The following is a 15,649-nucleotide window of genomic DNA, read 5'->3' on the forward strand; positions in this document are numbered from 1 at the left end:
CTGCTGTGCGGCTCCTCACGTCCTCACCGCCCCGCGCCCCCGCCGGCCGCTGACAGGCAGCCCGCTCCGCCTATCGCAGCCCGCCTTTCCCCGCCTCTCCTCCAATCGCCGCTAAGGGGTGGGCCGACGCCTTTCAACCGCCGCTTCCTATTGGCGGAGAAGGGGCTGAGCGACGCGAGCGCCGGCGGCCGCCCCGCCCGCAGGGGGGCGGGCCGTTACCCCTCGCAACGCGCCAATCAACGGCCGCGCTGGCCTTGTTGTCGGGTCGGCGGCGGCGGCAGCGGCGGGAGCGGCCGCCGCTCACGCCCCATGTGCCCAATCGCCGAGAAGGCGGCGCCGGTCGCAGCCAACGAGCGAGGCGAGGAGGCGGGCGGCAGGTGCTGGCCGCGGGGCGCTGAGCTCTCCTCGCAGCCCCCCTTCCGCCCTGCCCCCTTAGCCGGGCCGCTGGGCGCTCCGCTGACGGGCAGCCCGGGGCCGCCGCCGCCGCTGAGGGAGACCGCCTGCGAGCCCAGGTACGGGGGCGGGCGCTGCTTGTCTCCTTCTCTCCCTCCCCGCGGGGGCCCTGCCGCCTCCTGCGGCTCCACCCCCGGGACCCCCCCGCGGCTCGGTGCTGCCCACCCCCCCCCCCCCCCCCGGGACCCTTGTTCCCGTTGGCCTTCCCAGGGCTGAGCCCCTTCCCAGCTCCGCGGGGGGCCCCGGCTTCGCCTCTCTCTTCCGGACGGCGGCCCCGTCGCGCCTCCCTCCGTCGGCCGGCCCTCCTCCGGGCGGCCCGGCCCTGGGCAGCGCCGGGCCCCGGCCCCGGGGGGACCGGCCTGTGCACCGGAGGCCGGGCCTGTCACGGCCCGCTCCTCCCGGCCCCGCTTTGTCTCGGGCCGGTGCGGTGGGAACCCCCCTTCCCGTGTGTCGTTCCCCCCCCCACACCGCACACCCTCCCCCGGTGTCCGCGGAAGGTCCCTCCGGAGCGCGGTGTTGAACGCGGGGGTTCGGCGCGGGGCGGGCGGAGGCCGCTGCGGCTCCGTCCCCCGGCGGTACCGGCCGCGGCGGGCGCGCTCGGAGGCGATGGTTGCCGGGGGATCGCTCAGGGCCGGTTGGCAGCCGGGAGGGGGGGATGTCGGCGGCCCGGGAGCGGCGGGGGTGAGCACAGGCCCGGCTGCGAGGAAACCCGGCGGCCAGAACAGGACACCGGCCTGTTTATTTTTTTTCTTCCTCTTCAGAGGCTGTCAAAGTCGAGGGCTAAAACCTCGGCTTTTTAGGGGCTTATTTTTTTTTTCCTGACGTGAACAGAAAGCCCCGCGGCTGTGCGGGGAGGTCCTTCCCCTTCTCCAGCAGCCTTCAGCCCCAGCCTTGCCGGCTCAATAAAGTGCGGTCCCCTGCTCTCAAACACTTGTGGTCTGCAGAAATGATTCGTCTGGTCACGCTTTGGTGACTCGCCCTGGGTTCCAGCTGCTCGGTTTGCCCTTTATTTAAAGAAAATACGTAAAAAGAAGAAATAAATAGAAAACCTGTTAGGCTCTTTTTGGGATACAGAGTGTGGTGGAAGGGGAAACTGTTCAGGAAACCATCTGAAGGTGGTGCTTGGCTTTGCTTTGGTTCTGGCTCTTGATACCAAGCTGCGTAGGAGCTGGTGCGTTGCAGAAAAGTCTATTTTGGACCCTTTTGTTTTAAAGAGTGAAAGTCACAAAGTGGATTTAGTTTCATCCGTGTTGCTTTGATTCTTTTTGGTGAAAGCTGCTGCGGAGCGTGGGTGCTGCTTGGGGTGCCAGCTGGTTCTGTGTTGCTGCTGAGGCCTGGAGTGTTTGGAGTCTGGTTGTGTGACTCAGTTGTCTTTGTGCTGGGGCAGTGTAAATCCATAATTGTGTTACATCGAGCTTGGCCCTTCCAAAGTTCAGTTTCCTTTAACCAAAAGAAGAAGATTTTAAGGAACTCTGTTCATCAGAAACCTAGGAGGGGTGTTGGTTTGTTTTGGTTTTTTTCCCCTTTTCACCCTCAATCACTTCTTGATGATGAACTTTTCATTTCTCCCTGTTGGGTTTCCTTTTCCTGTTCTGTTAAAATTCACATCATCCCTTGAAATCTGAAGTGGAGAATTTAAAACTTACAGTTACATTTCAGCAATTACATCAAATAACTGTTGGAGTATGCGGGGGGGTAATTGCTTTTTGATAGTAAGTTCCTAATTCTTAGGTTCCCCTGTAATAAGTGAGAGAAGTTGAGGCAGGTAGACTGACTCCTCCAGAGCCAAAAGGAATCAACAGCTTTTTCTTTCTCATTAGTGGGAGGAGTTACTCCTATGCAAAATATATGTAGGTGGATACACTTGATTCCTTGTTCCAGAGCTACTGTTCACAGATAAGACACTCACTGAAGTATCTTTTGACAGGAAAATGCTGCCCAGCACTTGGTAATAGTATTTCATTTTTTTTTTAACTCCTTAAGGAGAGAGAATTAATTTAACTGGTCCAGTGGGACCAGAATATTTGTGGTGTTAGACATTAGAAGTTAGTTTTCTCAGTGAGTTACAAAACATGGACAAAACCACAAAGTACACAGGTCTGACCTTCAGAGTTTGACTTCAGGGGCTTTTGTAAGTAGGACTTTACAGACATAAGAGGTTTCATCAGCTTTGGTAAGAAGGTGGTAGTGAAATGCACTTTCAGGAGAATCCAAGCTATTCTCTTTAGATAATGCTGGATATTGGCCTGGGGCAAATATGGGACTTGGAACTACTCACCAGCCTGTTCAGCTGAACCTCTGGAGCAAAATGAAGTGAAAAAGGAAAAAGTGAAGACAATTCCTAGTGGTACCATCAATGCCTGTAATTTAACAGGTCATGTTGAGTGATTGTTGTACAGATCTCCAGGCACCAGGTGTTTTAAATTATCAAAACCAGAAGCAACCTCTGAAAACTTGGAGCTATTTCCATAAAAGAGGTACCAGGAAATATCATATGAGTTGGGAAAACCAGTTTATCCAGACATGCTGGATAAGCATATTATCTAGATGGTTTGGTTTTGTTTTTTGGTACATTTATCAAGAGCTCTGTATTCTCATTTTCTTTTAGAGTGTCCAGCTGCACTACAATGAACAATGTGTTGGCATTCAGGTAGCTGTAATTAATTAGCCTGCAAAGTTTACATCTAATTTCAGTGAACAGGGAAGTTCACACATAAGTAGAAATAATAGCACTGTCTTGCTGCAGGCTGAGACAACTGTGCACCCATTCACACTTTATGAAAATCTGTTTGTAGTCATAAGAATGAGAAACTTTATTTCATTTCAATTAATTCTAGGCTATATAGAGGAACGGGGCCTGGTGAATTTTCCACCCTTCCTGCCTCACTTTTTAGTGTTTTACCACATGCAGCTGAAAAGGATTTTGCAGCGCCTGTTCCTGTCTGTCCTGTGTTGCCTGTGTGTGCTATAGGCAGCATTGCTTGCAATAAAGCATCTGTTAATATCAAAGATGGATGGCAGCTAAATATGTCACTGCAAGTCAGGGATTTGCCTAATGTATTTGGATGCCATCAGGAGTCTCTGTGGCTGTGCAAGGCTCTGTTTGGAGGAATTATTTGTCATCTATTTAAGAAGCAAAAGCAGGTTTGTCCCTTTGCACTGGGAAATGGATACCCCTGAGTACTGCACAAAACTGGCAGAAATCTTGTCCTTGTACGTAGATTTAATTATATTAATTTATTATTCTTCTCAGTATAAAATCATTGAGGGCTGAGAAGGGTGTTTTTCAATTTTCAGTATTTTTCAGTAACTGATCATTGCTTAGTAAGGTAAAAAATGTCTTTGTTTTGGACCAAATATGTTCGGTCTGGTCACAATGTACAAATATAGCCCCTTATTCCATGGCTTAATTAAGGTGCTTATTTTGTATTTGTCAATTTGTATTTTCATGGGATAAGTTATTCCATTTTATAAATTAAGTAGTTCCTCAATCCTGCTGGATGACTGCTGACACAGGAGCACACATTTGTATTCTGTTGTAAAATTTTTGTATAGAATAAGATCTTTACTTAGTCTGCATGTGCCTCAGTCATGGCAGAAATGACCTCCCCCTTCATTCCTGTATTTGCCTTTGCTGTTTCAGAAGGCTCATGAACAGGCCAGAAATGCCAATTTCTTGTGAAGTCCAGGCTTGTTCTTTTGTTTCTTAAACCTGATTGATAAAAATACTGTATATTGATATGGCCTAAGAAGGGTGTTGGGTGTTGCTGGTGTCTGACACTCCTTTACAATTTCTGATATGCATTCAGGGTAGTGGGGAGGGTTCTGCTGAGCCTCTGTGGGTTTTGGGGTTTGTTTTTTGTTGTTGTACTTAAGAAGTTTATGTGAAGTTTGTCCTATTTCTTCTCAGTTGTGTGTTGGCAAAACAAGCAGTGCAGCTTTGGCTGTGATGTACGTGTTGAGGTTTGGAGCTGTAGCTTCCAGAGAGAAATGGATAAAATTGAGCTGGGAGAGATTGGAATTGTCTAATGTTACCTTGAAGCTGACCTAGCACTGGCTTGGTTTTCTCAGGTCACTGCTTTCAGTTGCAATTTTGGTTAAAAAAAAGTGTGAAATGGATCTGAAATGGTATATGAAATGGGTGTGAAATGAGATATGAAATGCCTAAGAGGAGATTATGGGGTTCCCCCAACTTCTCTAAGTGCAGATGAGGAGTTATTTACAGTTGCAGCTGAGGGGTAGATACACCTGCTGAAGTCCAATTCTGGAGCTCTGTGAGCTGGGATACACTTCTTGGTCCTGTTCTTTGGCCTCCTGGCTTTGCCTCCTGCTCAGTCTCTTCTCCAGGAGATAATTTTCTGGCAATGCAGCTGCTCTTATGCCTGGAATCTGGGTCAGTGTGTCACACCCACTCTAGGCAGGACCTAACGCACCTTGTGCAAAAAAAAGTGAGCCAAGGTTGTGTTTTTAGACTGGCAAAAATAGTCAAAAGCACTTTGAACTATCACATTTGTTGAAATTCTCTCTTGCAAAAACTTGAAGCAACCTAGAGAAGTTGAGCAAGTAGCTGAGAACGTTGCTGCATGTTGGGAGGTTTGCTGAGGGAAGGCAGTTGGGAATTAGTCCTCATTAAGGTATTAATCTGATACAGGAATTACCTTTTTGTACAAAGTGGTGCAGTAATCCAAGCTTTCTGAAATAGAAGAATAATAGACTGCGGGTGACTTTACAACACTTCAAGGTTTGCAGTGCAAACCCTTGAATTCAAGTGTTGAGACTCTGAGTTCTTGTTCAGACCAAACAGGAATCACTAAAAACGAGGTAGTTGTTCTACCTCAGTTGCTCCAGGTCTGAACAGGAGGTTTCTCTTCTCACTCTGGTCATGCAGTTTGAAATGGTGAGCTCCTAAATGCTCTTGTTCATTTCCTAGCACTTTTGTGTACCTGGCATCAAAGATCCAGAGTCACAGTAGAGCTGCTGGAAGAACCAGTGCAGGTTAAATGGTATTTCCCCCCCCTTTTTATTACTTCTGTAGCCTCGTAGCAAATAAAGTGAAGATAATAACAGCAAAGATAACGATTTTGTCATGCAGCAAACTGCTGTGAAGTTTGTAAGATACCTGGCTGTAGATTCTATCTCACTAGTGGGATGCAAACTGATTTCTGTTTGTTTTGATATAAGTTTATCTTGTCTATTCAGTAAAACATTGAATTTGAGGAGGGAGACAGTTGGATACTGGTTCTGAATTTAGGCAGAAATAAACATTAAGTGTTGACTACCTTGCTTCAGGCAATAATGATCTGTTTTAATTTCTTACAGACTTACTGCTCTTAAATCTAAACACTTTTCCTGCTTTTAAGTGCTGTTTGTGACTAAATTTTGCTGCAGTTTGAAGAAATGGATGAGTGACTATCCACTGACATAGCTAAGAGGATGTTTTGAGGGAGAATTTTACTTTAATGAGCTACATATGCTGCTTGGTTTGAACTACAGGAGAATCTGGAGTTCTGGAGAAGGCTTGTGGAGTGTAAAATTTAGTAGAAATACTCTTAAAAATTTATCAAATCCCAAGGACTGCAGCATTTCATCCACTCTCTGATGGGTGCTGGCTTTGCCTGTATGGGAATGTTGGCTCTCTCCTCCTCCTCACGTCTTTCCTGTTATTTTTACTTAGGCTTTATAAAGGATATTAAAAGCTTAAAGCAATTTGGACGCTAAAAATGTAACAAATTGAATATATACAGAATTTTGAGGAAAAGGTGGTCATTTAAAATCCTTGCTGCAGATTCTTCCACTCATTTAAAACTGAGCAACACCTCAAGGAGCTGCAGATTTACCAGTTTACACTCTCTTTGTCTAAATGCTGTAATCTGATTCTCAGGAAGAAAGGAAAGTTGTCTCAGCAGGGCTCTCAACACCCAATTCTGCCCTAAAACTATCGATGTCTAATTGTCTGCTTTCAATACAATCTTGATGTCTTGCAGAAGTTTGTCTTTTGTTCTGCTGGGGAACTTTATCTGATCCATGATAATCTCGATGTAAATTTGAATAGAGCTAGTTGGCTTATGAGAAAGGAAGTAGACAGAAATAGAAGAATTTGCCCTCTTAAGTTCCAGCCTAATTAATAATAAAAAAAAGCCATTTCAAATAAACACGAGGTTTCCATTAATATTTGCACTCAATACTTAGTAGCCAAATAATGATTTAAAAGTAAATTAAAAAAAAAATATTTTATGAACAGGGTTCTTAGCTTATTATACATGAAATGCCTCAGGAGTTAATTCAGGCACAAGAAATCTGCATTTTGTGGGGTTTTTTGTTTCAGTTTGTAACTTGACAGGATTTTCAGTTGAGGATCAGCTGCCTTTTTTTTTTTTCCCCCCTTTTTTTTTTGTCCTTAAATGAAACTTATTTTAATTTCAAGTTTGCTAGGGACTGGAATTAGATTTGGGCAAAAATCATTCTGCAAGCTTTACTTTTTATTGACCCTGAAGAGAACCTGCAGCCCAGGCCCAGCCTGGGGATGTTGGGACAAAGGCAGAACAATTTCTGTAAGCTCTTCTGGCAAAGAGCAGAGGGAGGTAAAAACTTGCAACAGGCCTGTGAATCCCAACTTCTTGTGGTGCTGTTTGGCTGTCTGATTGACTGTACAACATGTTTTTGTTTTGGTGAGAACAGTGTGTGTCCCTGCGGCCCAGCCAGGCTGCTCGGCCTCCTCCCACATGCCATCAGTGCCCGGCTGGGCCTTATCTCCTGGATAATGGGCAAAAACCCAACCTGATTGACAGTTTAATTGAGGATATTGAGATAAACCACCAAGTTGAAGTCCTTTGTTCAGCTTCTCAGTCTTCCAAGCACTGAGAGATATAGTTGTGTTAAACTTTTGCCCATGTCTGTGGGTAAAACAAGGATGTCCTACTAGCATGGTGGCACCTGAAAGAAGTTGGGTGCAGCTGCAGAGCCAGAGGATGTTGAGGTAAGGATGGATTTCCAGCAAGGTGAACCTTCCAGGAGTTTCCAGGGTGGTAGATGTGTGGCAGCTCAGTCCTAGGTGAAGTGAGGCACGTCGTGCTGGCTGGTGGGCATCATGTCTGGGTAAGGAATTCTCTCTGTCCAACCTGCCTGAGGATGAGGGATCTGAGCATAAGTCAAACCTCTCTTTTTCTAATTATTACTAAAGGGCAGGGGGAAGTTTAGAAGGGGTATTTGGATCAATAGACTTGAGGTTTTCAAGGGGAATTGCCAGGTTAGGGAAAGAAAAGAGAAGGTTGAACAATAACAAGATTAGAGAATTTGTTACCATTGATAATGCTGCCAGGCTTTGTGTTCTGATTCAGAGAGTTATAATGAAACATGGAGGGCAAGGGAGATTTAAAAACTTGCTTAAGATATGGTATTTCTCTTTATCTTTCTGAAGTATTAAAACAGTAAATTATTTGCCTGGTAGCAGCTTCCTCCAGTCAGGAGTAGAATGCACTCAGGATTTCTTCCCCAAAGAGTGAGCTGCTATGTTTTCAGCATTGAAGTGAATAATTTGTTAGATATTAGTGATTTTTGTGCTTTGTGCTGGATGTGACATTTTCTTTATGTCTTTAATTATCTAAGCTATTTAGATGTGTCTCATTTAGATCTTCTCATTATAGCTCCTCTTTTTTTTCCCCCTTAGTATCTGGGACTCACTACACTTCCCTGCCTTGGTTTGGCGTGCGTTGTCCTTAGATAGTCTCCTGCAAGGGTGTATAATTCACTGTCCTTACATAGTGTAATGAGCTGTGGAACTTAATTTTCTTAACTGCTAACAGCAGTTTTACTGGTGGTACAAGTGCAGTGATGTTTGTTGTCTGCCCTGATTAGATTAAGAGTTAGTGGGTTCAGTATTCTGTAATAAAAGGGCAATTTGACTGAAGAGCACCAGTGACCCTCCATCCATTTTTAGGCACATCCAAACTCCAGTTAATGTAGGAGATTACAAAGCGCTTCTGTTTGGGGAGGAGAGACTGTGTTGTAGGACAGAATTTGCTCTGAGTGTGCCTTCTAGAACAGTTTAATCCACTCAGATTTTTCCTGTAACTGTTTCAGATGTTTGAAGCTCTTTGTTGCGTGCTGTGGCTGTGGTTTCAGGTGGTGACTGTGCACAATGGCTGTAAAAGTCCTGTCCCTGCAACTACAGGCTTGTTGTAAAGCACAGCCATGTAAGCAGAGTCAGCTCCCTGATCGTTTTGCACTGTGGCACCACAAATCATCATGTTTGGCACAGAAGAAGAACAAATGGCCATGGATGGGAGCTCAGTAGCTATCCCAGTTGGTACTGCTGTGAAATTTCCTCTTGCTCCAAGCTGTGGCCAGTGCTTTGTTTATTCTGTGAAATGTTGATGGCTGTGGTTCTCTTTCCTTCAGCAGGGGGGGATGATACTTGTGCCAGCCCATGTGCCCACCAGGCTCATGGGTGTATTTTCTGCTCTGAGTAGGCAGCAGGTTGCAGGGGGTGCTTGGGAGGATATTTCTGTGTGTCTTTTCAGCCGCTTCCAACACAACCCAGGTGAAACCTTCTAGAGTCACTGTAGATGTTCCATATCCTCTTCTCACAAAGTTATTTTTACTGCCTGAGTCTTGCATGCAGTTGTTTTGTCTGCCAGATTTTGAACACCTGCTTTCTCCTTTTTTTTTGCTCTAGACCTGTTCCAAGGGGCCTTTTCCTTCATCTGTTTGAATTTTGGTTGTCTGGTTTCAAGGCCTTTGGCAAAAAGCCAGGAGGAGTTTGTTTTGGTTTTTTTTTTGGGGGGGGGTTGATGGTGGAAAACTGCATCTTTGGAGAGACAGCAGGTTGTTCAGAAGGGCTTTTGGCAGTGTAATGTGTATGGCAGCAGGGCAGACACCACTGGGGGGGAAGTTTACCTTTAGATCTGATGCCTCCTTTAAATTAATCGAATGGAACTTCAATGTGTTGAAGAAATCGGTAATCCCACAAAGCTTATTAAATTTGTTCAGCAAGATTAAGGGTGGTCTTCTTGTGTTACTGTATAAACAAAGTGAGTTCTCTGTCATAAATTTTTACTGTTCAAATCCAGATTGATAAGGAGGGGGTTTACAGCAAACTAGCAGAACTGGTTTGCTTTGCGTTTGGGTGGAGGGAGGAACAGCACTCGCCTCCAGCACTGGTGCCTGAAGGCAGGTTCATTTGCACTAACAGTCACTACCTTTAGTCAAAGTTACCCCCAGACTCAAAAGCAGAGGAGAATGAGGTTGGCATTATCCACTCCTCTGAGAAAAACAGCAGGAGAGCAGTGGGGAACTACTTGAAAGCCCTAAGACTTTTGCTAGCGGAAGGATTCCCTGTCCTAGAAATCCTTTAGTAAGCATGAGTCGTTCATCTCTGCTGGGTTTCTTGGGCTTTTTTGTGCCATACAAAGGTTTCAATCAACAGGTACAGGATTTTAGTCACAAAAGTATCTTAGTTCACATCAATTTTAGAAGAAAAAGTGTAATGTAAAAGTAATTGAAATTTAAAAACTTTGCTCTTTGTGTCCACCAAGATCATTCCCGTGGAGTTATTAGTGTTTCCTTACCATGATTGCAAATTAGAAGGTTTTCAAAATATTTCTCTTTCAAACACCCAGAATGCACCTAGCTTAGAAAAATACCTTAATACTTATTTTCAAGAACTAATGGGAGGCTGAGGTTCTTTCTACAAAATCATCCTTTTCACTGTGAGTAGTGAAGAGAGAAGAATTTGTTCACATCATCACTGTCCTCCCTCCTGCACATGAGAGATGGGATTAAACGTGGGAAAAATCCATTGTGCTTTGCTGTCTTTGCACTATGGAGTTTGAGTGCTGAGTGACATTGCTTGTATTGAGGCAGGTTAACACTTTATTAATTGATTGAGCTTTGCAAGAAGTAGTTTTTGGTCCCCATTCTTCTTTTGTTGGAGTATGTACTTTGACTATTTGCTCCCAGTTAATTGAATAAAAATCAGAATTGCTGGTGATGATCTAGAGGAAAAGATGGGATAAAACCTGGCTTTGGCTATTTCTTTTCCCCTTGGTTGTGAGTAAAGCTGTGAATACTGGAAAGGCATCCTTGGAGCAGATGGTCCTGGCACGGATCCTCCCTAGGATGGAATTCAAGTTCCTTTCCCTGAGCCAGATACTCCCGATGAACTGGTGCTCAGTGACTTGGGGCTTCCCGCTCAGCTGAACTTGGTGGCATTTCTAAACCTGGTTTAAAAATAGCAGAAATATTCTCAGTGAGACTGTGTCGGAATAAAAGTTTGGGGATGGATTCTGTCTCCTTCCCTGTTCTCCAACAGTCACTTTTCTTCTGACTCTTCACTAGGATCAGCTGTTTTTTCCTGGTAGACAATGTTTTTCAGTAGTTGGGAGGAAGCCTCCAGCAGATAGATGCCTGGAGCTTGTCAGCTCCCGTGGTTTGTCTCAGGGATGGGAGATGCCGTTTCCTCTTTTTGTGTTTCTGCAAAGTGTGTGGGAAATCGTTCTTGTGGGTATGGATCAAGTATTCTCATCTTAAAAAGATGACCCTGCAACACCAATTTTTTTTTGCTGCATGGCAAGGTTGGAAATCTCTTTAGGCAAAGACACCTTGAAGATGAGAGGGGTTGGTTAAAGGGCTTTTTTATTTTAAGACTGCCACAAATTCTGTTGGAGAAGCTGCTGTTAGAAGTATCTGTTGGGGTGAAGAGAGTGAAATGATGTTTTTCTTTAGTTGGTTTTCCTCTGGGATATTGGGGTTCATCATAGGATCATAGAATGGTGAAGGTTGGAAGGGACCTTAAGCATCATCAGATTCCAACCTCCTTGCTATGAGCAGGGACACCTCCCAGCAGCCCAGGTTGCTCCAAGCCCCATCCAACCTGCCCTTGAACACTTCCAGGGATGGGCCATCCATAGCTTCCTTAGGCAACCTATTCCAGTGCCTTCCTGCCCTCAGGGTGAAGAATTTATTCCTTATGTCTTACTTAACTCTCCCCTCTTTCAGTTTAAAACCCATCACCCCTTGTCCTATCACTGCCCTCTCTGGCAAAAAGCCCCTCCCCAACTTTTCTGTCATCCCTTCAGGCACTGGAAGGTGCTCTAAGGTCTCCCCAGAGTCTTATTTTCTCCTTGGGTTTTAATACAGTGTGTACCTTGCATGTCTGGCTCCTGGCTTGGGAAGAGCTTTTCTGAGATCTCCTTTACTCTAAGGATGCAGTAACAGTGTGGGTGAGGAGGTATCAGGCAGATGCTAGAGGACAGGACAAGCATGGGAGTGAGAAGCTGCAATTTTGTGCGTGAAATTCCTTCAGTGACTCTGTTGGGGAAGGGCTTAGCCTTGCAGGCCGTTGCTCTGAAACAAATTGCACGTGGAAGTTACTCTGAAAAATACTAAAAAGGTGTGCTCTCTAGAATTTCAAGTCTAAACTGTTCATTTGCCTTTACAATGAAAACATATAAAAGTGGTTTACCCCGTTAAATGTGTAAAGGAAACCTTGGTGCCCTGGCTGAGCTGCGTGTTGGATTTGCCCAAATCAGTGTGTGATGTTTAGTTGTAGGAGTCAGGTGAGTAGCTGGAGAGGGGTGAGTTCTGTGCAGTTCTCACTGGTTAGAACACTGATATTCATTATTTCTCTGTTTAGTTTTGTTTTTCCCTACAAAAAGAGTACTTCTAGTAGCACCTAGAATACATCTTGGCTAGTTCGAAATCGCTTTTAATCCAGACATACTTTGCTTGTGACTTAGAAGTCACATTTGACATAGTTTTGATGCACTTTTTATTTCTGAAAAGCCCCGTAGTGCCCTCTCGTGATAGCTTGAGCACATTGTCGGTGCTGCAGCTGCTTCTCTGACATGGAGAATATTTTCCTGGTTGTGTTTGCAACTGAAATGCCTTTAAAACACTTTGCCTTCTGAGCTTCCAAACATAATCTTACAAAGAGCCATTTTAAAAACTGTGATTTCATCCTGAATTCTGCTGGATTTTTTTCTCCCTACAGATTTTAACTTGGGCAATGCTGCTTTTCTCATTGAAGGAAGATTTGAAATTGTGCATCTACAATTCATTTAAGAATTGTCTGGCACTTTATTGTCTATGTACTTACATACAAAGTGTAATGGGGTTACATTAAAAAAAAAAACCTTACTTATAATTTTTAGTGTAGCTCAGCACATGAAAAAGAAATAACATCAGCCAAAGCTGGTGTTTTTTTAATACAAATGGGTGTGAAGCATTCTGGTGGAAAGCTTTGAGGAGCAGCTGGTTCCATACAGGCACTGGCTGGGTGCTGAGGGCAGGAAGAAGGGTGTTGCTGGTGACAGCCATCCCAAGGAGACACAGCTCCATAGGATGAGTGGAGGGGTTGATGTGAAGTCCATGGTCTATATTTAGGCCCTATCCAATCTCTCGGATGATGCTGGTGTCAGGAGTTCCCTGATACTTGACCCTTCTTAGGGCCCTGCTCACAAATCAACTAAGTGGGTTTTTGGTCAGGAGCTCTTCATATCCATGTCAGGGGACAGTACTTAGAAATACTTTATTGGGGGAGCAGGGGAGAGAAAATTAAAAATACATACGTGCGTTTCTGTGAAATCCATTAAAGAAAATAAAGGGGTTTAACCAGTTGTTTTTTTTTCCTGCCTCTCTTCTTTCTTTCTTTCTCCCTTGTTGATCTCCCTCCTCAGGCGCCGCTGCCGTAGAAATATGGGGTCGGAAAGTCTGCAGAACCCTGGCTGTAAGATCATGACCTTTCGTCCCACCCTGGAGGAGTTCCGGGACTTTGGGAAGTACATTGCTTACATGGAATCCCAAGGAGCTCACCGGGCAGGAATTGCCAAGGTGAGTTGCCCAGGCTGAGGAAGCTGTGAAGGCTTCCTGACAGCTGCCTTCCCAAGGCCCTGCTCCATGTGTCTGAATTTCTGTCACTCAGGAGCTTTCAAGCAGTCAAGCAGAGTGTGGTTTTGAAAACTGCACTTAGAACCTCTGCTTCAGTTTACCCAGAGAGGAAAGGCAGAGGAGTTACAGGCCCTTCAGCAGAGTGAAAGAAGTGTTTATTTGCAGGATGTCTTTTCCTCATCCCTAGCTGGAAAACAGCCCTTACAGAGATGGGTTAAGGGTGTTTTCATGGCCTGAGGATGCAGGTAGGGGTAGCCATGGTCCTCGGGGGCTGGAGGTGTGAGGTTTCCAGCTCCTCCAGAATGTAGGCTAAAGGATCAAGCTTTTGAAGTCTGCAGACCTGTAAATTTGTCATGTGTGCTTGTGCAGTTCCTAAAATACCTGAAAGCCTTGTTGACCTTTAGGAAGCTTCAGCCAACTCTAAAACATCTTTCTACTTCCTTCCCACCCACATCTATACACTCAAACTCATGAAATGTATGAAAACTCTCCATGGGAAGGTTTTAAATCCTGATACTTGATGTACAACTGCATGGAAAAAATCAGGACTAACCGATCAGAAAGAGTATTTCTGTGGCTGTGTCATTTTGCACCACAGGCTGAGGGAGATCGTTTGTTCTGACAAGGTAGTTGTTATGTCTGGTATTTAGCAGAACTTAATAAAGCACAGCAGAGAAATAAAGCTGTGAGGCATGAAATAATTCTTATTTCTTCTAAAACATTGGTCAATTACTGTTTTTATTACAGTTCTAAAGAGAGCTATTGAAATGAAGCTCTCTGTGAAATGTTTCCTTGTCCACTCAAGTGTATTAGCAATTACATTCTGGGAGTCTGCTAGGGTAGATTATTTTAATAAAGGTTGTTGGTGAATTCCAGATGTTGTAAAGAAATTACTCTACTTGTAGGACTAAATCTGAGCATTTCAAGTTATTTTTTGTGTCTCTCTATTGCAGCTGCAGTTCATATCTTGTAGCGGAAGTAGAACTCATTGTATCATGGAGGAACCATAAAATCAGTAACTTGTCCTCCAGTTCCTGTAACTTTTTGTGGTTAATCCTTACACCAAATTAGATTATAGATATTTTACTTTTTCATCCCACGTGCCTGCTGAATGTTCTACTGATTGTTCTCTGATCTTGAGCCTAGAATTGTTGGCAGCTCTTCTGTTTAAAATTACAGCGTTTCCTTCCAGATTCAGCACTGCTTTGCAGCAGGTTCTGGGTTGTTTGGGGTTTTTTTTGCACAAAGGGTGGAGTTCTGGATGTATTCCCCAGGGTTTTCTCTTCTTCTCTACCCCTAGCCCATTTTCATTTAAGGATTTGTCACCTATGAATACAGAAACATCAACAGCAATAATGCAACAGGATTTTGAGCCTTCTTAATTAAAAAAAAGCCAAATAAATGAAAAAAAAAACCCAATCCCCTCAAGAAAACCCTGATATCAGTGATATTCTAGATGGAGCAGTGGTTTAGACTACTATGAAAGGTTATGGAGCTGTGGAGATGCAACGTGCTAATAAAGCTGCTTGAGTTTTCATGCAGCTTTTTGGAATGAGAGGTGAGAGTGGAATGCTGTTCTGGAGGAAAAGCATGTGCAGTCCTTCTGGCATGCAGCACGTTTCCTTGGAATAGCCATGTGTCCTTCTCCTCACTGGCCATCATCTGTGACACTGGTGGAGCTGCTGGTGGGCAGGAGATCAGCCCTCTGAACATGTCAGCTAGTCCTGCACTTCAGCAGATGCAGAGCAGGTGTCTTGTCATCTGTGCCAGTTATTTGAGATGCTGCTGTTATCTGAGAACCTGCAGGATGAAATAACCTCCCCCTTCAGCAGCCTCTTCTTCAGCAGCAGTTGTTTGCCTCTTGTGAACATCAAGTGGTGTATTTGTTATGGGTTTTATTTGTTGTTTTTTTTCCCAATTCCAGGTGATTCCTCCCAAGGAATGGAAGCCCCGAAAAACCTATGATGACATAGATGACATGGTTATTCCAGCTCCTATTCAGCAGGTGGTGACTGGACAGTCGGGGTTATTCACCCAGTACAATATACAGAAGAAGGCAATGACTGTGGGAGAATATCGACGTCTGGCCAACAGTGAGAAGTATGTTGGTGTGAAGTGATGCCCCTTTGGAATGGGGGAGTTGTGCAGAAAGCTTTTCTTTCTAGAAACAAGCTGAAAAGTCAATGCAGCCTTGTTAAAGGGTCATCTTGAAAGCTGATGTCCAGAATCTCAAAGGAGTTTGTAACTTGGTGGCTTTTTGTGTATCTTAGATCTTTTTCTGGGAAGGTGGTAGAGCAAGGTTCTTCAAAGT

General features: G+C 44.7%; 1 protein-coding gene across 3 annotated transcripts in view; it reads left to right on the forward strand.

The window, feature by feature from the left end:
* Positions 1-364: 364 nt before the first annotated feature.
* KDM4B (lysine demethylase 4B) overlaps positions 365-15,649 on the forward strand; it is a 95,280-nt gene continuing 79,995 nt past the window's right edge. For all 3 annotated transcript variants that reach the window (XM_051639691.1, XM_051639692.1, XM_051639693.1), the window contains exons 1-3: positions 365-512; positions 13,128-13,281; positions 15,263-15,438. In XM_051639691.1, coding sequence (XP_051495651.1) covers positions 13,147-13,281; positions 15,263-15,438 — 311 coding nt within the window. In that variant the 5' untranslated portion in view covers positions 365-512; positions 13,128-13,146. The remainder of the gene's footprint in view (positions 513-13,127; positions 13,282-15,262; positions 15,439-15,649) is intronic.

Source organism: Apus apus, chromosome 24 (genome assembly GCF_020740795.1).
Source record: "Apus apus isolate bApuApu2 chromosome 24, bApuApu2.pri.cur, whole genome shotgun sequence".
NCBI lineage: Eukaryota > Metazoa > Chordata > Aves > Apodiformes > Apodidae > Apus > Apus apus.